The 22,693-nt window shown below is 39.3% G+C and overlaps 2 protein-coding genes and 1 long non-coding RNA gene across 17 annotated transcripts in view; 1 reads left to right on the plus strand and 2 right to left on the minus strand.

The window, feature by feature from the left end:
• Window positions 1-4,098: 4,098 nt before the first annotated feature.
• LOC124256200 lies at window positions 4,099-14,733 on the minus strand. Its single transcript, XR_006892850.1, has 3 exons — window positions 14,722-14,733; window positions 5,060-5,065; window positions 4,099-4,274 (listed from the first exon to the last, which is right to left on the minus strand). It is a non-coding gene; the product is annotated as an uncharacterized LOC124256200 (long non-coding RNA).
• LOC124256197 lies at window positions 5,780-12,405 on the minus strand. 2 transcript variants are annotated; one of them, XM_046690178.1, is made up of 5 exons: window positions 12,212-12,405; window positions 10,678-10,809; window positions 9,978-10,112; window positions 8,056-8,125; window positions 5,780-7,253 (listed from the first exon to the last, which is right to left on the minus strand). In XM_046690178.1, the coding sequence occupies exons 1-5, from the start codon at window positions 12,392-12,394 to the stop codon at window positions 6,994-6,996; spliced, it is 780 nt and encodes a 259-aa protein (XP_046546134.1). In that variant the 5' UTR covers window positions 12,395-12,405; the 3' UTR covers window positions 5,780-6,993. The 2 variants fall into 2 exon arrangements, with proteins under 2 accessions (XP_046546134.1, XP_046546135.1); XM_046690179.1 differs by having other exon boundaries at window positions 12,205-12,405.
• The window catches only part of LOC124256193 (prenylcysteine oxidase-like), a 98,434-nt gene continuing 85,163 nt past the window's right edge, over window positions 9,423-22,693 (plus strand). Inside the window, exons 1-6 of one of the 14 annotated variants that reach the window (XM_046690174.1) lie at window positions 9,423-9,438; window positions 12,229-12,280; window positions 12,668-12,703; window positions 14,940-15,146; window positions 16,180-16,358; window positions 17,572-17,780. In XM_046690174.1, the coding sequence (XP_046546130.1) occupies window positions 15,006-15,146; window positions 16,180-16,358; window positions 17,572-17,780 (529 nt within the window). In that variant the 5' untranslated portion in view covers window positions 9,423-9,438; window positions 12,229-12,280; window positions 12,668-12,703; window positions 14,940-15,005. Of the gene's footprint in view, window positions 9,439-10,687; window positions 10,777-11,865; window positions 11,945-12,213; window positions 12,310-12,579; window positions 12,704-14,939; window positions 15,147-16,179; window positions 16,359-17,571; window positions 17,781-22,693 lie in introns of those variants that run through there. The other 13 variants (XM_046690163.1, XM_046690168.1, XM_046690162.1 and 10 more) reach the window with 13 other exon arrangements.

A 22,693-nucleotide genomic window follows, 5' to 3' on the forward strand; every position in this document is an offset into this window, starting at 1 on the left:
AATGTCAAAATGTAAATTGGTCTGGTAGTAAAAATATAAATTAAAGGTAAAGTAATCTTGACAATAAAGAAACTAATGAAATATCTACAATAAAGTTTGAACAATATGAGGATCGAAAAACCATCTATTCTTAGGCATAGAATGACCAAAAAAAAACGGGGGTTACGGACGGAAATCTTTCCAAATTTTTGTCAAGCCTAATCATGTACGGAATTTCAGCATTTCAACCAAGCGTCTCTGTTTTCAAATATGTCTTGTTCTGATGCGCAGCTGAGGCTTAAAAAATATGTCAAGAAAGTTAAGTTTGTATGACCTTTGTGTTCAAATATTTATCTTGGATTCTTAACTAAGAGAACCTACCTTGATGGAATGTCGGTAAGAGCTCTGGTCTCTTACATGTAGTGAAGTCCAGGGTACTAAGTATGTTGATTACGGTACAATGGTTTGTTTGTCATGATGTGAGTGTCTTGAATGATTGTTGTTGTTGCTATTCCAGGATATAGTGCTATATATTGTCTGCCTCACACAATTGACATACGTTCTTCTGTCCTTCTAGAACATTATTTGTCACAGTGAAACTCTGATGGTCAGATTATATGGTTTCATCTTGTTATTAGATTTGATTCTGGTAAGTAAGGATTGATATTGCACACGATGGCATTGATTATCCAATCACAAAGCTGCTTATAGAACTCCTTTCCGACACAACCACAATGATTGGTCTAAACATGGACTGCATGAACTCCGACATATCAATCTTTTGTTTCATGAAGTAATAGTATCTAAGTATCGACAAAACTTTAATCATGTATCCTAGCTTTCTGAAGTGTTCAAGGCCATTGTTAAATCTGGAAATTATTTTTTCTATTGGCTGATCTCTCTGAGAAGAGTTAAGGATCTACTTTGTTCCACTGTGTATTTCTGAGCATAATGTAAATACACAATTGGGTGTGTGAGACTGGTTTATGAACAAATTGTTTTCATGTGTATGATGAGATTGCTGTACACTATACTCACATTTTAGATTTTGTCTTCAAAACCAGAGTTTGTCCAATGAAAAAGGGACATTTCATTCCAGGGACAGTGTTTCAGAACGTGCTGTTTGACGTATAAAAGTATCAAAATATGTTGTTGGTACAGCAGTGTTGTTCGTATATACAAATCAGAACCAGATTGAATCTGTACCATTCTCAGTATTGTGTATCATGTATATAGCAGGATATATATTGTGTATCATACTAGAACTTCTGAAGTGTGTATTATACAGAACAGTCACTCAGCAACATTGTGCCATTGTACATTGTAAGATTCTGATTGGTTGATGGAGTGTGTTAAAGGGAAGTAAGTTGCCATGACAAGCTCTCCTTTGAAGCAAGTTATTAAAAGACTGCCATGGAAACTATTTTTTGGTGCTTACATCGAAACTGTAGTGGTTTTGTTGGATGTTAATTCAGTGTGCTTATATATTCAGAACATATGATCAGTTGACAAGCTTCTTTTTCTAACAGTTGTAACATTCTGTTAATGGTCATGGTACCAGTTAAGTGTCTTGAACTCACAGTTGTATCTGAGCATCAAGATGACTCCATTATTGCCAATGGAGTGTTTATGATTAGTGCTAATGCCCTGTGAAACCCATTTGATTCCTGTCATATTGAAGTGTGAGTAATGAAAGGATATGGACAGAGTAGTTTGCCAATGTGAGGATAGTGAATTACAGAGAGTTTAGTTTTACGCCACACTCAGCACTATTCCAGCTATATGGCTGCAGTCTGTAAATAATCGAGTCTGGACCAGACAATCCAGTGATCAACAGCATGAGCATCGATCTAGGCAACTGAGATACAATGACATGTGTTAACCAAGTCAGCGAGCCTGACCACCTGATCCTGTTTCTCGCTGAAGTAAGCATAGGTTACTGAAGAGCAATTCTAACCCGTATCTTATGGGCCTATTGAATTAAAAAACAGAACTACTTAAGATACCAATGTATGTTTGTTGATGATAATAGTACTGGCTAGCTATTCTCTCAACGTTCGTAGTCCTACAAACTTCTTAAGCCCATTCTTTACAGATTAGGTACGATCAAAGTTAAGAATTCTTAAGGCTACAAATGAATAAGGGCCCAGGGCTGTAGATAAAAGATTCAGGTGTGGAGTATTTACTCACATTCACATTGGTAATTAATATATATATCACCATCTCTGGTCCAGTAAGTTACTATAAGTAAGTTGTTATTCACACAGGAGAAGTTGGGCAGGTGGTTGTAGCATTGGGTCATATCAAGATTTGTTAAGACACTGGTACACAAGCTGAAAAGACAACAATTAGTTTTAGGCTGTTACTTTTCTTCATGAATGCTTGTATGCAAGGACAAATTGTGATCTATTGTATGTGTGTTACACAAATACACACCTGCTCTTGAGCTCTGATATTATTCACAAATTAGGATAGTTACTCTTAGTTTGTTATATAGGTGCTACTTAATTATTCATGATGTTGAAAGTGATACAATTTCAAGATCATCATCGATCACCCATTTTACTGCTATATACACTCAACTACTCTCCAACACCACCTATGTCACAGCTAAGAGTTGTCAATGGCAATTTACTGTCATTGCTTGCCATCAAGATCATTACCAAACAGTAAGCCAAGTTTCTATGTTAGTTAGAAACAGCCATTTTACATGTGCTGTGAATCATAACCATGTACTATATATACCAAAATATCCTCTCTAAAAAATTTCATTGACAGGTTATTGTACTTTGATAGAAAAGGGAAAATATTTATTCTATTTCTGTTATGATAAGAAACTTACAGTGAATTCAAAGCTAGTCATGTATAACTACATATTAGGCTTAAATGTAACAGTTATTTTCAAGATGTGGATGAGGAGAGGTGCTGAATGATGCTGTTTGTCTTTCTTGACCTGAATTGATGTAAGACGATGAGGTTTCAATTCAAACCATATTGATCAAATATCAACTTTCAATTGTAACTTATATTGTTATGCGTGATATTTTGTTACCAAGCTATATTTTTGTATGTATGGGGAGTTTTCTTATTTTTTAAGTTTATTTTTAATTAATGGGTGTGGGTTGGGAAAGGCTGTGAAATAAACATCTTTTTAAGGTAGTGATATGCTTGTATAGAGGATGAGGTAATCTGTGCATGCTTGTAAGTAAAACTGTTCGTTATTCAAGGTGAAGGTAACAATCGGTGGTAGAAAAATGTTATTAAGTGTTACTTGCATTAATGTTATCCATGATTGTTTAATGTTGTACTAACAAGTACACACATACTCCCATTGATAGCATGAACAGTCTTATTTCTAAAGTAAATATGATGTGATTATTAAGGGTCCTGTTTATGAGATTAAGACAGTTGTAGAGGAATGGTATATCTATATATTGTATATGGAATAGCATATTTGGAAAGATGCAAAATCAAGAAAGTTTTGTGTAAAATTTGAACATCCTTAGGGACACATTAAAATTTTCACTTTATATTTCCTTCACTGGTACCCAGTGATATGGGATTAAGATAATAAATGACAAAATAAATTTGGTGTGTTTCTATTTTATACACCCTTACGTATGAGCAGCTCCATATGGAAGCTTTCAGATATTGTTGTTTTAGAGTACAGATTATTCAAATACTGGTGTTGTCAGTAGATAATATGTAATTGTCAAGAAGGTGACATTAAAAATCAAAACTCTAAATCTGTGATAACTCAGACTTTCATCGGATTTAGGACATGTTTCATCCCTATTGCATAAATACTTTAATAATAGAAAATACTTCAATAATACAAAAATATTTAAAGTACTTCAATAATAAAAAAATACTTCAATAATAAAAGTACATGTATTCATGTTATTGTTATTTTAAGGTAATGTGGACTGATTTATTAATTCTCAAAAAGAATTCTTTAATTATAAACTGCTAATTAACATTGGGAAACATGCCAGAAGGAAGTTGAATAGCTCTGCCCTGAAGATTTGAGCAGATCCTCAGAATGAAAACATTGTGTAGTTCTTCAGTAGTATCAAAATTGTGCAGGTGCTTTAAATATTGCACACGTTGCATAATGTGTCCATGTGTTCAAACATCTGTGTGTAGATATGCAAGTCCCTTGGCGTGACATGTCAAGCTCTGCAGTAGTGTGTGTCTGTCGTTGTTTAAAATGTCAACCCATGTAGATCATTACAGTAGATCATGAAGACTTGAAAAGGTCTGAACCTGGATGCCTTTCAGTGTAAGACATTACACTAGAGCCTGCTATCAACCTACCACTAATGTCACAGAATGTTTTATGTTTCACTATTCCAGAATTCTCATTTTGTTTTAGCTAGTTTTCATAATTAAATTGCTGAACCAAACCCAAGCAAGGATGATTTACTTCGGTTACTAGTTCTGTCAGACTATTGACACACGTGGCTGATAAATCTTGCCGTAGTTTGTCTGGAGTTTTAGTGCTATACCATTACATGTATTTAGGAGTCATCAGACATTTCATATTATTATGGGGTAAGGAAATGGGATTTATGTGAATGTGTTTTTTTGAAAGTAGGATCTAAAAATAATCATTTTTAATCTTTACCAGCTTTTATTTTTTTTTAGAAAAGATTTTGAATGGAAAATTATTATAAACTGAGGCAATTTTCCTCCATTATTTCCTTGGAAAAAAACCATCCCAGACAAACCCACACACCATATGAATATGAAATGGTTGGTTCTGTATGCTACGTAGACTTTATCTGGAATGCCATTACTATGTGTGTAACTAGTTAAGCCATATGTTGACTCACTGTGTACCATACAGAAGTACCATGTTACCTGTTGAACTACTTTCTACTTTGTTAGTGCTGTTATTTATGGAACTGTTTTTAGATGAATGTTGTTGTGCTGACTGATCAAAACTGCAGAGCGAAAAACAAATGTATTGAGCCCAAACTGTTCCCAAAACGGATCAAAGTGACTCACGAGGAAATATTGGACCTGTACCATATTGAATGTTGATGTGTTATTGGTTTGAGAGAGCTAGACTTTCTACCACCTTCTTTCACCAGCACCATGGTCGGTACACATGTGAACAGAATATACTCAAATATGTTCATACTTCATGGGCAGTATGATATGCAGCAATTTGATATGCAGAGTTGCATCCCTTAGGTGTGTCAGGATCTTACACAGAATATACTAAAATATGTTCATACTTCATGGGCGGTATGTCAACCCAGTTGTGTCTGCCGCAATTTGTTATGCAGAGTTGCATCGCTTAGATGTGTCAGGATCTTAAGCCCATGGTTTGAATCCCAGATTCACCCTGTTTATTATCCTTGGCTTGTTACTTAGCAGTAGTAAACATTCAAGACTGGTATCACTTCGGTATCACTTTGTTCTTCTCACATTAAGCAGACTACTTAAATATCATAGAAATACTGTCAAAACTGGTATAGAACACAATTCACTTATGTTTTTTTGGCACTGCAGGCGTCGGTACACTTGTATGCTTTTCTAACCTTCAGTTACCATATTGATTTTCCAAAAGTCATTTCCCGAAGAATCATCAAGTGGTATTTCGTTTTTCTATCTATTAATATTTGAAAGCCATTTTGAGACTGTTACTAATCTGCACTGGGAGTGTATCAAGTGCCTCTTCTTTATAACTGATTGTTTAGTCTCATTCTGTATCATGTGCCATCCATGTTCACAAATATATTAAATCTGCAGTTGAGAACGATAAGCTGAAACAAAGGAATTAAAAAGGTAATCGAAATATAATTTTTACTTCTCTTTTGAAAGAAGGGACAAAATTTCATGAAACAGGGCACTAAATCTGTTAAAAACATTTATTAAGTACAAATATATATAATATTTTCTGGCATTAATACTTTATGCCAAAATAGTAACCCTACTATTTATGTATTCTGCTTGTTTAAAGTTGCTTATTTACAAAGCAGCCATGTATAAGGTTTCATTTGATATGGAATTCTGCATATATAGGAATATGAAATCCATGGAGTGCAATTTGTCATTAGTGTGAAAGCAAATTCATGAGTGCAGAGTCAAAGATATTTTCATTACCTTATTAAGACTTTACATTCTTTTTATGAATAAAACTGTTACAATATTCATTATTGCTGTTGTTTATTAACATATCAATATAAATCAATAGAGTTTGACACCAAATACACAAGCTCTCATTTCATTGTGGTCAACGGCACCCAGGTCATTTTCAGCTACCACAGTTTTCTTTGCAGAATTGCCTCCCTTGGGCATGCCAGGAATGTGGGTTTCAATCCCCGATTTTCTTGGTTTGTTGACACACAACCCTGCTCATTGATTTCACATGGTGAAAGTTGATCAGATCCTTTCAAGCAATGGGGCACAATTCTCTGCAACTAATACTCCTTGAGTCAGTATAAACAACCATATCAAGGCAGATGACCTTCAACATAGCTCCGGTTGTACAGAGGCAGTGGTGTAGCCTAGTGGTTAAAGTATGTGCTTGTCATGCTGAAGGCCTAGGTTTGATTCCCCACATAGATACTGTACACAGCGTGAAGACCATTTCTGGTGTCACCTACCATGATATTGCTGGATTACTGCTAAAAGTGGCCGAAAACCAAACTTACTCGCTCACACTAGGAACTGTATCAGACTTCTACATTTGAGCTTGGTTGTGACCTCTGATGGTGAATGAATTCACTTACCTTTCATCTGACATGTTTTTTAAATTGTAAATACCACTGTAAAAGAGACTGAAGGGTCATTTCCACCAGCAATATCATGTACCTCAGCTACATAATGTCTGTAAATAATCCTGTTTTGGTCAGACAGACAGGCACTGGGAGATAGAGCATCAGCAACAGTCTTTGTTTTGGGTTTCACTGATCAACCATATCACACTTTGTAACCATCCTATCCTCATTGGTCTCCTTATACAGACCCTCACCCTCAGCCCCCCTCCTTTGACACCAGATGTTATGAGGCCGAGCTTTGCGAGGATTCATCCTCATCGCTCTGATTCTCAAGGTCTAAGTCAATGAACTGGGATGCTTCTTCTTCATCAGCGGCATTCCTTTTCTTCTTCTCCTCCTCCTGCTTGGACGTCTCCTCAATTACTTTCACTTCCAGGCGATTAAGCGATTCTTCAGCTTGTTTAGATACAGCCTTGACCTCGTTGATGTGAGACTTGGCGCTGTACAAACGCTCTCCCGTACATGTAGTAGCATACTGTGCACCTGAATCAGAAATCATTCAGATTGGTTTTGTACTTTTTAACAATGTGCAAGCAATGTAATTGTGTATCCTGGTACGACTAAGGGACATAACTCTGCACAGAGAAGTTTGTTGTTTTCCTTTGCCTAAAGCTATCAGAACAGAAACATCCAAGTGAACACAAATACAACTCCAGCTGTCCACATTTTTAATTGAAATGGTTATCTGTTCAGCAACATCTGTTCGAATGAGGTGGAGGACACCTGTGGATACTAATCACACATCTGTAGCTCCATTCTCTTCCCACAGAGGTTACTTGTCATATCTTCCTACAAACCTCTGTTCTAATACGGCAATATTTCCCGGTTCTTGTAAAATCCCGTAGCGGCAAAACATCACAACACAAATTGTCTGCCTTGTTTCTATCCAATCAGAAGTAGTATTCTGTTCACAGCAAATGTGGGGCCACAAATATCCCTCCTCAGCCGGGGATTTGTGTTGATGTGACACATAAGACATTTAATGGCCAGCTTGTCCGTTGTCAACGAGGGCGATGGAGACGCCATTGATTCGCCATTACATGACTGAGTTCTCTCTAGAAGAAACATTTGCGCATCGCGCATGGGAAGAGGTTCTAGTTTTCCCGAAGCATACGGAAATTACCGAGGCCTTGCGAATGATCACTTTTGAAACAACATCACTGATTGCACAACTAAATCTGATTGCAAGCAATCACGAATCCTTACCACTCGCACCATGAATGGGCCATATTAGAACAGAGGTTCGTAGGAAGATATGACAAGAAGAGAATGCTGTAGCTCTCACCTGCAAAGAAAGACACCTCCCCAGAGGCATCCATCAGCTTCTCAACACTGGAGTACAGACTTTCCAGGTCCTGAAACAATCAACCTAGGGTGTAAATGTTGTTTTATACCACAGTCAGTAATTAAACTGACATATCATAGCAGTGTGCAGATAGGTAAGCCAGGAAAACTAACAGCTGATTGCATGAGCTACAATACAGTTTGGGGGCATAATGACATGAATAACAGTGAACCAGGTGAGCTGATAAACAACCACGTAGCACTGCAAACCTACTCTGCCACTCTTTTGGTTTGGTTATTTAACTCGGCAATAATTCAGTATATGGTGGCAGTCTGTAAATAATCGAGTCTGGACAAGACAATCCAGTGATCAACATCATGAGCATCAATCTACATCAACCAAGTCAGTGAGCCTGACCACCCGATCCTGTTAGCCGCCTCGTACGACAAGCATGTTACTGGAGACCAGTTCTAGCCCAGATCTTCATGGGTACCACTGAAATCCAATCAGCAGCCAACTGTGTTGGTGTTTGACATTATGCCATTCTACCAGGTACCAATTCATTGCTTCGTGTATGGGCTCATTTCAAGCAAAGTCTCTTCCCGGGTCTTCAGGCTGATGAACGAACACTTTAACCACTAGACTACCCCACCGCCCTCACGCTGAAGACCTGAGTTCAATTCCCCACATGGGTACAATGTGTCCCCTCACCATACTATTGTTTAAAAAAAACATCGTAAAACCATACTTACTCACTCATGCTTGCACTAGGACATCCATTCACCAAGTTACCTGCTCTCCAAAAAATGTTTTGTAGCCACTGCACTGAATACAGAACCATCCTTGAATTTCCTGTACAATTACCCAATACCCCCTTGTGCCCACATACTTTGCCCAGAACTATTACAAATAAAACTCAGCACAGAGTAATAGTAACATATCCAAAGATTTTTGGTTTACATTTTGCAGGAAAGTAAAGTCCCTCTGTTATTGAAAATAAGTTATAACAAGTTCACAAACGACTTAACCTAAAAACAAAAAGAGAAACTTTCAATTGTTTTTACCGTCAAACTTCATGTTTGTGATTTCATCCATCCTCATAAGTTAATATATACATTTATTAAGCAGTGCTTGTAGATGTTAGATACTGGTACCATAAATAGCAATTGTTTGCCAATACCAATAACAGCATTCTGACTGATTAGTAAAAGTGAACAGCTGTTGCATGAAAGCATGACTGTTGCCATGGTTACGTTCATACATTGTCACTTATCTTCATTACAGCTCATTTCCAAATAACAACTAGAGCAGACACACGGGGAAGGGCGCTACGTGATAACTGCTTTGTCACTAATGTCACATGCAACAACAGATTTGTATTAAGTGAGATCAGGTTGATGTTGCATATCAGCATATATAGCCAGATCCCTGAGGAACAATATTAATTTAAAACTACAAGGAATATATCATATATGAAGATATCATATCTTATATGAATATGCTACAGGAAATTTGTAAAATCACTGAAAACTTGAGTGAGTTTAGTTTTTACGCTGCTTTTAGCAATATTCCAGCAATATCACGGCGGGGGACACCAGAAATGGGCTTCACACTAGGGCTGCAACGATTCACCCAGACCTCGATTCAATTCAATTTTCGTTATTGGACCCTCGATTCGATCATTTTCAATTCGATTCAAATATTGAATTGAAATAGTGATAATGGTTATTGAAAATCAAAACTAAGGTGTCAGATTCGATTTTTGATGAATCGAACTGACCTAATCTTTGCAGCCCTATGTCACACATTGTACCTATGTGGGGAATTGAACCTGGGCCTTCAGCGTGATGAGCGAATGATTTAACTGCTGGGCTACCCCAGCACCCCACTGAAAACTTGAAGGAAAACAGACATGAAAGTACCTGCTGTATTTGTTTAATGGCAGCCAGTCTGTCTCTCGTGGCAATGATTTCATCCCACACTTGCTGCTCCTGTGGGCTTCCATGCCCCATAACTTGGAGCTGAAACTCCAGCAACTCGCTCAGCTCGTCCAAAGTCTGCCAACAGAAAGGCAGATTACTCCAAAATGAACTCTCCGCTCCTCCATAATGTGCCAACAGACTTGCAGCTCGTACACAATTGTACACTCTCGGTGGCATAAGGCATATGACTATTAACCTTCTTAAGCCTCACAGGCAACTTGGGTTATCCGTCTGTTAGAATTAATGAGATTATAGTTTGTTTTCATCAAGTAATAATGTCTTGTTATGTTGTATGTGCTTAGAGCATGCTTGTGTGGCGTGGAGTTCAGTGCTATATAAGGGGCCTTATTATCATTATTATTATAATCTGTCAACACACTTGCAGCTCTTACACAAGCATACATCTCAACATAAACACCCATCTCACTCTACACAAGTGCTTCTCTGTTCACACGGAACTATTTATCTGAAAATAAAAACACAGCTGACACACATAGCTCCATACCATAATATAAACACCCTACTCGTCAGCTCATACACAACTGTACAAACACATCTCAGAATAACCAGTCAACCTCTCAGCTGATTTTCTTCACAATGTCTGATCACTGCTACTCTTCTGGTTTCACACGGACACTACCTGTTTGTATTCCTTCTCTGTTTGGATGATGCTCGCAACAACTTGAGACAACACAGTTGAAGATGCATCCATGGCAACCGTTGATGCATTCTTGATGAGGTAAGAGTGTGTCAAGGTAGTCGGATCAGGGGGCTGATGATAATGAAAAGACACAACCCTTGATTATTACAGATTAACTGCAAAATAGGAACATTGATAATTGAGACAAGATTGTAACTTCTTCAATTCTTTCAGTGTGACAATTGTTACACATGCTCAAAATTAGTTGAAAAAAATTAAAAAGTTGATCTCCACACTATCAACAATGATACTACAGGCACTGGTAAGTTTCAATTTTTAACAAGTTTATCATGATAATGAATTTGACTAACAAATTATTCAGTGGTAAATCTTTCAATCCTGAAAGGCCCTTACTATCATCATACGCTCATATGACGACGTGCATGTGTGGCTGCTTGTACTAGCCCTGACTTAAGCTGGTTTAAAAGTGCTAGCCCGCTGAGATACCATGCCGCAGGTTGGCGTGAATACCCCTCTCAGACATATTATACTGACTCCGAGCAGGCCAGTCCTTGTTGTTCCTATTTATGCCGTGAGGCAGGAACCAACAAGTACCATATTTTAACATCTTTTGATATGACGCGGCCGGGGATCGACCCCTTGACCTTCCGCTCTCCGGGCGGACGCTCACTACACCACGGAGCGGGTCACTATCATCAATCTTGCCAATACTAAAGATTGTATTGATGGAAGCAATCCCTACAGTGTCAGTGGCCTATTACCAGGGTTACTATTTAAGTAGAACCAATCAATTGCTCCATATACAAAATATATATGATGTAAGAGACTGTTTATAATTTATAGCTTGGTACATGCTTCTCTATAAATATCATCAGCCTTCCCTCCTCCTCTCCTTTTATAGCTATTTTGTATACTGTGTCCATGATGTCTCCCTTTACAGTAGGTATGTAAATCGATGCTCATAATGTTCACCATAAGATCGCAGTTGCATCAGGCGACATGTCATGACACACATGACTGAGTATGATTTTACTTTGCTTTAGCAATTCTTCAGCAACATCACAGTGCGTGACACTAGGAATGGGATCCACACACGTGGAGAATTAAACTATGGCTCTGAGTACGACGAGTAAATGAATTAACCATGAGGCTACACCACCAGTCCCATCAGACATATATCCATCACCACCTCTCTTCGCTCTCTTCCCGAGAAGCATGTACCTGTCATTTTCATCATATCATTTTGGTAAAACTGAAAGAATTATAACTTTTCTTTACATTTCATTTTAGCTTTATCATGTTTATTTTGGTTTTGTTTATTTTATGTTCTATATTTTGTTAGCTGGTATGCACTAATACTGTAATAGGAACATCCCCCAAATTGCCAATGTTACCATAGGCCCCCACTGCGGGTCAGAAAATTTATATATAGAAGGGGGTGTGGATACTAAACCGGGGCCTAGTTTATCGATTTTCTGACCCGCAGTGGGGGCCTATGAATGTTACCACCTACAGTTAGTTTTGTTTCAGAGATCTGTGCTGCAAGGACCGAGGCAGAAATCATAAAAGATCCCCTCAGCGCGTAAGACTTCAATAACTTATTTCCACCGAGTAGGTATCTCCAACATTTATGGCACACATTTCGGAGATGAATGTGATGAAACATTGCGCTCATGCACCTTATGGGCGCAGCCATTTTGAAAAATATTGTGTAAAGCTAAGATTCCTGTTGACGTATTACGAATTTGTTTTGCTCTGCAATTTTAATGACGATACAGCATGACACGAATATGACAAAAAGTGATTTATAATATTTTCTATGATCCCTTCTTATGAATAAAGATAAAAAACACCAAATGCTTTTACGAAATAAGAAACCCGGCAACAACTTTACATTATGGTAAAATGGCGTCCATGTGGAAGTTTGTTGCATATGTTGTCCTAATTACAGGATTATTCTCCTTGACAGAATCACAAGAGGATGCAGAAGAGCTTCCTCGTATAGGTAAAGTATCTTTGTTTCTGTCTTAATGACATAAGTGTCGAACAATGAATATTTGCATGAGTTAATCGAAAAATATTGTTGTTCGAAAGGTAAGTTGCGATCACTTATCCTGCCGTCACCTGTTTTCGAGGGGCATTTTCGTGGTGTAGATCTTGACATCAAGTCATTTCTCATTTTTTGAGGTTCAGTCCTCCAAGTGCCCATTTCCAGTCTAGGCCAAGACAAAGTAATAAGTGAAACTCGATCATTGTGTTTTCATCTAAATCCGGTATAAACGTGTTTTATGTTTTAAGTTGACGATGAAGTATGATTTTTGTGTGTGCTTTTTCATGAAATTAAATAAAACTTTATCAAGACTGCAGTTCACCGGTTGCAACTATTCCCACCAGCTTGTGGCTGATAAAGATACTCTTGACCCACGGAGGTTGTGGTTCTGCACAGTGCTTAGGGTTAGTTGTGTAAGGATTTGAGAAGGTTACCTTACCTTGGCCAACAGCAGTCATATTACTCATAAGCATTAGTTGTGAGAATGACAGGGTCAACAATGTCACTTCTTTCAATGAAGTAACCCAATGTAATTTGAAGTAAATCTGTTCAATCTTTCTCAAGTTGTGATGTGGAAATCATGTGGCTACCACACATGAATATGAAGGTAAACAGCTGGGTGCTGAACACTACATAAACAAACACTAACTAAATGCAGTAGCTCACATGGTTAACGTTTTTACTATTTAGATATAACTTGCTTGTCCAGCTTTCCCTCAACTGTATTGTCATCATAGTAACAGAAAACTTTAAGTGTGTGTTTGTAATGTGACAATGCTGTTCACCATCTGACCATGGTAAATGCTTTTGAAGAAATAGAAACTAGTTCAAGCAGGACTGACTTGTATTGCAGGTTTACTTTTCAAAGGTCCCCAATAGCTGATGCTCGTCAAAGGAGCTGGCTATACTGGTATTGGGTAGTCAGACTCCTTGACATGATTGATTGTGTGTCAGCATATCCCAGCAGCATAGTATGTTGGTTGTGCTATCACAGACTTGATTATCTACTGGCTACCTTTATCTGTGATAAAGCTGAAATGTTTCTGAGTGTTGCACTTATCAGGTTAGACTAACGCTTAGTCTCTGAATATATAATTTTGATTGTAACAAATAAACCCATTTAAATTGAAAAGGAGCACAAGGCAGACCAGAGATCCCTGAACCTGGGGAAATCTAGGCTTGCTTCATTTAGGGCTTTAACACTGCAGGGAGGGCTAGGCAATAGGGAAAATAATATGGCTCAGGGACTGTGAGACAGACTATTATCAGGTTAACCAGTACATATAACATGTACAATGTTAATTTATATAAATGTCTTTTTAATGATATTTTTCTCAAATACAGGCATTGTATAGTAGGAATATTTATAAATAATATGTGTATAGCAGACATGTCTCAGTGTATACGTATTACTGAGTAGCATGTATTCAGTAGGGCTGGCTTAAAAGTTTGGTAATTGGAAATATCATCGATAGGAAAAAATATTAATGATTACTGATATGAAAAAAGTGTCATTGATAATATCATACATGAACGTTTGTGATAGAACTTTATAGCAAAAAATTATTGACTCACACAATACACAAAGTTAGCTTTTTATTCATGGTCTGCTTCTAAATTGTGTTCAGGATGCTGTTTTGTTAGTAATCCATGCATAAACATTTCACCACTCAGCAGTGGTTTGAAATGCTGTATATTCATTTCTTTAGGACTTTCTTTGGCAATTCTGCTCAAAGTTACTTCTCCGATATTGATTGATATTGATAATTGATCAATATTTAGCAATCGATTATTGATCTGAATGATCTATATCGATAGCCAGCCCTTGAGTTCAATATTCCAGGTATTTTGTCCAGCGGGTTATTCAATGTTCAGTTAATAGGTCCTCGTTTACTGGTTTAAAGATGAAAATACATCAACACTTTAAACTTCACTATTTCTAAATAGCAAATGCAGCTTAAACTAAGTTAAACTGAAACTGAAAAATATACAAACGTCTTCTGCATTAGTTGACAAATGAATATATTTGTTTGTGTCAAAATACGAAATATTTTCTCATTTTATGCATTTTTGTCTGGAATGAGTCCCTTTCTATGACATCTATGAATAGCATACTTAACTAATAAACTGGTTGCATTTTAATGTTGTAAGAGACATGAGTGAATCATGTTTGTACATATATTTCTTTCAGGTATCATAGGAGCAGGTATAGGGGGAACAACCACAGCATATTACCTACGCCAGCTCTTTGGAAAAGATGCTGTTATCGACATTTTTGAGCAGGAGAGGGTTGGTGGACGAGCAAGATCAATCGACATTGATGGTTTTGAGTATGAGGCAGGTGCAGCTGTCATACACCCCCTCAATACCTACATGGTCAATTTTACAAACATGTTTGGTAAGTACAACATGTACATACATAAAAAAAGGAATACAGTCCTACTAATCAGCAATAGGAATTGGTGATAGTCCTGTAATCCTTGCTAAACTGCCCAATAGTTTAGCTATGTCGTAGCATCATAAGTACAAATGGACAAAAAGATTATCGCTGACCAGTGAAAAAACGCTTAGAGTAAGATTTCCCACTAAGATAGAAGTTTGTATGTTATTTGTCAGGTTTGTACTCCAAGACACCACATAAGTAAAATGTGCACAAAGTTTGCATACAAAACTACCCAGCATTTCCATACAAATGGGTCATGACAGGACCTGTCATCTTAGGCCTCACAGTTGGATGTGAAGGCATGGAGATCGTTGGTTGGAATACAACTTCACCCCCTTAAAGTTTCTAGGTTTGTTAGCTTCATATCTGTGCTCATAGTTTTCACTGAGCATCTCTTCAGGCTTTCCACCCATATTAAGATGACACGCTGTGATATAAGTGGAATTCTGTTAAAGCTGCTTTCCACACAACTCATTCATTGATTGTTGATTTCTGTTCACTTTGGACTTATTGTTCTATAACATTTACTTCCTTCAATAGAGATGTTTGGAGCATTAAAATCCTGACCTCCTGAATTTCACCAGCGTCAGGGTTGACAGATTAGTGGCCATGTCTAATGCTGTCATAATATTGTACTATCAAAATACCCAAAGTTGTTTAGATAACTCTTTTCAGTACAATTAGAATAACTGTTCTATGAATACATACTCCTCACTCACAACACTAGTTTATCCTTATCCATGTATCACTGGATTGTCTGGTCCAGACTCGATTCTTTACAGACCGCTGCCATATGGCTGGAATATTGCTGAGTGCGGCGTAAAACTAAACTCACTCACTCACTCACTCACTCCTTGTCCATGTTAGTACTATTGATATATATGAAAACCTTTTAAGTTATCTGCTATTGTCATAGAATAAACCTTTGCACTTATCAAAATGTATTTTGTGCTTGTATATTTATTCAAATAATGCTTGTGTTTGTTAGGTCTTCAAAGGAATGAAGCAACGGATGAAAGAATTGGATTTTTTTGGATCTGATGGGATGAAAGTTGAAACTAGCACATGGACAGCGGTTACCATGGCGAAGTTGGTGTGGCGTTATGGCTATGACATTATGAAAATTCAGAACTGGGTTCAAGACTCACTGCTGAAAAACTTTACAAGGTATGACATATGGATTACAAATTTTGTTGATTTGGGGGACTCGGGTGGACTGATCGTCAAAGGCGTAACTATTTGCTGTGCAGGGTTGTGTCCCTTGCACTCACCAGAAACCTATGATCATGGGTTCATTTCCTGATTCACAGTGATTGTGTTTCTCATAGGGCTGTGTAGAAATTGTATTGTGATACAGGTGTCCATATTGTGAAACATATTGCGATTTATTACCCATATGGTGAAACATAACCAGTGTCATATATATCATACATATGTGCACATATCACTTTTGCCTTGCAACCATTGTTTCTGTATTTCGTTGTCTGTGAGGTCATTAAACAATTGAACATGAGGTCAATAAAGAGGGCTTTCACACTTGCTTACTATGGTTTACTTCATTTACTCTCGCTCAGGCAATACCAAATTTCACACTTGTTTCATATAAGTCGTATGACACACTTGCTTGTGTAATAATCTCTATGTATTGGGAGCTAAAGTGTTTGACAGTGAGTGACAGATCCTATATTTTGGCAAACTCAGGACCAGAAATAGATGCAATCTGAAAATTAGGTTTGGTATGAAGGGATTATTTCTTTCTAGGTTTGTTATTTTATAATATGTAAAACTGAATGATTATAAAACATGATGCTGTGTTTTGCGTCACTGGAATCACAGTGTCTTCTGGGAAGATTTGTTTAAAAACTAAACATTCTGACTTTAAGAGTGACAGGTAAATACTTTTCACTTGTCATGTGTCTTAAAGTTTGAAGTTATAGAATGACTCTTTTGTATTTTATGATTTTAGTTTTTGTTAGCCATTCATTTTTAAAGCAAATATTCATTTTCAATAATGATGATTTTGATTTAACCCATGAAGATCCGGGTTATAATTGATCTTCAGTAACCCATGCTTGTTGTAAGAGGCAAGTAATGGGATCGCTGACTTGTTTAACACATCATCATATCCCAATTACATAGAACGATGCTCATGATGTTGATCACTGGCTTGTCTGGTCCAGACTCGATTATTTACAGCCTGCCGTCAATGTAGCTGGAATATTGTTGAGTGTGGCATAAAACTCAACTCACTGATTTTGATTTCCTTTCGCCTATCACTGGTGTGAACTCCTTCTCTCTGTCTTCATTTGCAAATTAAACCACACAGGTAATAACTAAAGTTGTTCTAATGTTTCTTCTCACTCACCCTCCCTCTGTGCAGAATCTACAAGGTCCAGAATGAGGGGATAGCATTTACAACAGTGGAGGATATGCTGCAGGCGATGGATCCGGAGTTTGTGCGATACACTCACACTACCATCATGGATCTGATGAAGGAGCAGGGCTTCTCAGATATCTTCATCCAGGAGATGGTACACGCCATCATGAGAAACAACTACGGACAGAGTGTCGCTATGCCAGCCTTTGTTGGTGAGTGGTCGTGTCCAGTAGAAACAGAGTTTTACAGGCTTCTGTGTAAAGGTCACATTTCTTTTTCATTTAATGTATATGTTCATAGATATGTCCATGTTAGCTCTAAAGTATTTGAGTATTATTACCATTTTTACTAAACACATGTTCTTTGTACATAAGGGCAGTGGGGTAGCCTTGTGGTCAAAGCGTTCACTCGTCATGCCAAAGACCCAGGTTCGATTCCTCATATAGGTACAATATGTGAAGCCCATTTCTGGTGTCCCCTGCCATGATATTGCTGGAATATTGCTAAAATCGGCATAGACCTAAACTCACTCACTCTTTGTACAGAACAAATAGGTGAAGTTAAGACATGTTGGTTGTGGAGAGTAGTTTGATAGGAGACCATATTCAACAGCTTGAATCCTGAGAGTTTCTAGTTGTTGGTCCTTCACTACATTCATGTATGTGTATCACATTTGGTGTCTCCTGAGTCAAGTTCATCCAGCAGTGAATGGGTACTTGGCGGGATGAGATTGTAATGTGACTGTTAACCTTCTAGCACCTCACAGGCATCTGGGGCTGGGTACCTGCTAGAACTGAAAATCAAGCGCACACAGACCAGGGTAATAATGTACCCCCAAAGCATGCTTTAGGGTGCATATTTAGTTGTATTTTGAGTATGCCCTTTATTATTATTGTCATCATTATTTATTGTTATCATTCTAAACACATCATTGGTGGGTGAGTTGAGGTGAAATTGGGTTTAACGTCGTGCTTGAGAATATTTCGCTCATATGACGACGTGGTCATCATCATTGATCAGACAGAAATCAGTCATGTAGAGGCGGATCGCCATCGCCCTTGTTGGCAACAGACAAGCTAGCCATTAAATGTCTTGTGTGTCACGTAAGTCATCGACAGAGGAGGGATATTTGTGTCCCCACTTTCTATTGCTAGTTTCTGATTTTCAGTTAAAACATGAAATACCGAATCTATCCTTCGCATATTAATCAACTAACTCCATGGCGGCCGCTATATTGGATCTAAGTCGATGTAACACGTGTTGTGATTGGATAGAAAGAAGGGAGGTAATTCGTGTTGCGATTTTTTTTCTGCCAGGGGATTTTATGAGTACCGGGAAATATGGCCGTATTAGAACAGAGATTACATGGAAAGATATGACTTGAGTATCCTCTTTTGGGACCAATGCTATTTATTTTTCCTTATCCTGACTCATGCTCTTTTGCTTGTCTTCTTCTTCTTGCGAACATAGTGGAAACACTTGTATCTCCTTAATTGAAGCTCCCTTCAATGTAAAATCACTAATTAGTACTCACCACGAGTTGCTCCCCTTTAATCCCTCTGGCGGGAAAGGTGTTGCCACCTTATACCTCGTGCTTCACTCTCTCCTTCTTCGCCCAGTGAGCAGGATGCAAGAGCGCCTGTGTCTCCTTACACAACATATCCTTTGATATTTCTTAGTTTATTACCTCTTATAGTTTACTATAGAGGTATAGCTAGTATCCTTCAGTAATTTGTATTGATTATTTATCATTATTTCTACTGTTTATTCCGTGTATTAAGTGATTGTTCAGCTAGTATTACGTTGATGAAAATCTGTACTATTTGTAGATTACGTTTTTCTGCCTCAGATCGCATGTAATATGCCCTAGTTGTTCTCACGCCGTGTGCGTTTGATTCACGTTGCAGTTATTGCATTAATTTATCTAATTCTGCATTTAATAAATATTATCTTTGCGTCTTAAGGCGTGCTGCAGATAGAGTCCACGCAAACAAAGGGCTAAATATGGCTGATACTCCAGATACTCCATCTAGTCAGCTGCTGGCGATCGACCCCCTACCGTCTGGTGTTCTGCTAGAGACCCCATCGGAAGAGGGGCGTGGGGGCTTGATCCGTCACCTCTAAGAAGCGACCGGCCTCCCCAGACATCCCGTCATCGCAGCTAAAGTCCAAGAGGGCCTCGGCGTCTTCTCAGCGCAGACCGTACCCCAGGGCAGCGTCGACATCAAAGGAAAGTCACGAAGACAGCGAGAACTTTCTCAGCCGAGATCGTTCCAGCCGAAGAAATGGGCCTCTACGATGACCAGCCGATTATCATCCCGACATACGGCACAAGAAGCGACCCGGTGTCAGCGACAGTGACTTCAGCAGAGATCTCCATGCAGCCTGATGCCTCTACACTGATGTCAGGCGTTATTGCTGTGGACCCCATCATTAACACGCAGAGAAGGCTCAGGCGACATCGTCGCCAGACCATCCCTGATGACCTGATGCAGCAAATTATGGCGATGATGGAAGACCGATATAGACTGCAGAAGCAAGGACCGAGCCCGAAGGCTCCAAGCGTGAACAGCACCCCAGAGGCACCCCGTCAGCGTAGCAGCCAGGGCGATGTCACCGGCGAAGGAAGGCGCGGACCACCTCCACGAAGGACCTAGATGTACAGCCTTAGCGAAGGCCTTCAGCGGCGGGATAGATCATCACCCTCGTCACTTTCATCCCAAGATGTGGACTCGGACCATCAGACATCACGAAAGCCTTCGGCGAAGGTCTTATCGTAATTCCCGGACGGGACGCAGAGGAAGCTTCGAAGGCATTAGCGAAGGGCAGCTGAATCAGATCATCATCATCTAGAAGGACATCGAGGGACTACACAAGAGCTTAGCGAAGCTATCAGCGTTCTCCTCACAGGTCACCGAGAAGATCAACCCATAGGCGTAGATCACCTAGGCGATCTCCTCCTCGTTCATCACCGCGTAGATCACCTTACAGGTCACCATACAGAGCTGCACAAGCATCGCCGGACGTAGAGACAGAAGCCGCGCGCAGTCAGAGCAGCACCAACCTCTCATCAATGATGATGGTATAGAGGATGATGGAGGAGTTATTTTCTCCGATGCTGAGATCACGGTATTGGATGGTCAATAACCTAGATCTCTCATCACCATCTAAAAATGGCAATGTGAAGCAGACATATCTGATGAAAGAAGGCGATGCAGATGCTATCACACTACCACCCGATCGACCCGATTGCAGCAGTCCCACAGAATCTAGATGCAGCATTCCACAAAGCCCACGAAAGTTCAGACACCACATCTACCAAACTTTCATGCCAAGAAGTTCTCCACGCATAACATGGACCCCTTCTTCAAAGCTCAAGACATCGATGAGAACTATAAGTTGATCAGCGGCGTCAAGTACAAAATTACAAGATTGATGATGATGTAAGTTAGTCAGATAGAAACCATGGCCGAGGCGTATGTTTTTGGTTTAAATAGATCTAGAGCGATCAATGAGACTCTTATCACCAGATTTAGGTTGATCGACTTCTGAGGATGATAGAATGATTTATTCTGCCTTACTTATGCAAAGAAAGACCAGCAGTTCCTAACAGATCATCTTACATCTATTTCAGCAGCACTGACCTTAGCTTCGTCGTCAAGGCCTCCTCGCTTCCTGCAACTGGGGTGAGAACTTTACAGCCCACTGTATACAGCCCGTGGTCTTCAACATCCATCTTTAGCGGAGAAATAGACAAAGTTTCCAAGGAAGTCACTAAGGATTCCAGAGAAGTCCTTATGATTAAATCGATGGACACACTAGCCAGCGTCATTCGACAGACTTCACAAAGATACTCAGGAAGATCTAAATTCACGCGGGCCTACAGAGAGCCGCGAGACAGGAAGATAGCCAGCTCTAGAGGAAAAGATTCTTTTTGTAAGCCCATTCGGCAACTATAGAGGAGGATCAGGAAGAGGCAGGACACCCAGAGGTTTCCGCAACTATAAGCGCTGAAAGACAGGTTCGGAACGACTGGAGTCTTCCACCCCCAGCCGTTCCAGTACAACCATCTCAAGTGGGTGGACGCCTCCAACTATACTGGGAAAACTGGGGAATGTTACAAGACCCTTATGTCTCCAACATTCTACATTCTTCGTCACGGATTCCGTATCCCACTAAAGGCCAAGCCTCCGCTGACAGTCAACCCTCACAAGTTCGACTTACAGGCTCAACAACTACCGAAGTTAAGAGAGGCTGTTACATCACTCCTAATAAAGCAGGCCATAGAAGTACTAGACCAAGACAACATAGAACCAGGTTTCTACTCCCCAGTTTTCCTAGTTCCCAAGAAAAACTCCAAGGAGAAATACAGACTCATCTACAACATGAGCTTTTTCAACAAGAACTATCTACGCAAACCTCCGAAGTTCCGCATGATACATTTACCTCAGTTACGGCAGTTGATACGCCCCATGGACTACATGGGCAGTATCGATCTACAGGACGCTTACCTGCACATCCCGATACACTCCAAAGCCAGGAAATACCTACGGTTTACTTTAGGCGGGCAACATTACCAGTGGAAAGTGCTCCCATTGAATATCATCAGCCCCTGGCTTTTCCGCGAGGATAGCGAAACCGATTATCACCTATCTTCATCATCAAAGGGCTCGCCAGTCGCGTTTTACCTCGACGGCCGGGATACAAGTAGATCAAGATCCACAGCATCTCAAACTACAGTTAAACTACATCATAAAGCTACTAACACAGCTAGGATGGTTAGTAAACTTACTCAAGTCGGACCTAGTACCGTCACAAGACCTACAGTTCCTAGGCATTCGATTTATCACAAATCTCAACCGTATCGTCGTACCAGAAGACCGTTGGATCAAGATCCAACAGACCATTCCACCAGCTCTACTCTCTCCGTTACCACTTCGACAATGGCAGAGCCTCCTAGGTCTCCTCACATCAGCCCAAGACATGACAGTCAGAGGCAGGTTACAGTTACGTCCCTTACAGGTCTTCATCAATGCACATCTCGGCGATTTACAGCCATTCAGTCTACGAAACATCTCAGACCTCATCTACTATGGTGGACAAAGAAATCGAATGTCTGCGAAGG

This window comes from Haliotis rubra, unplaced genomic scaffold (genome assembly GCF_003918875.1).
Source record: "Haliotis rubra isolate DU_JTF1 unplaced genomic scaffold, ASM391887v1 Scf62, whole genome shotgun sequence".
Taxonomy (NCBI): Eukaryota; Metazoa; Mollusca; class Gastropoda; order Lepetellida; family Haliotidae; genus Haliotis; species Haliotis rubra.

What these genes read in the sequence shown, in the direction of transcription:
- LOC124256197 (XM_046690178.1), bottom strand. Translation starts at nt 12,394, where the DNA reads ATGGCTGCGCCCATAAGGTGCATGAGCGCAATGTTTCATCACATTCAT. An exon ending in CAGAGAAGGAATACAAACAG is followed by an intron (nt 10,113 to 10,677) that starts GTAGTGTCCGTG and finishes TTCTGTTGGCAG; the next exon opens with ACTTTGGACGAGCTGAGCGA. An exon ending in GGAGGTGTCTTTCTTTGCAG is followed by an intron (nt 7,254 to 8,055) that starts GTGAGAGCTACA and finishes TTTCTGATTCAG; the next exon opens with GTGCACAGTATGCTACTACA.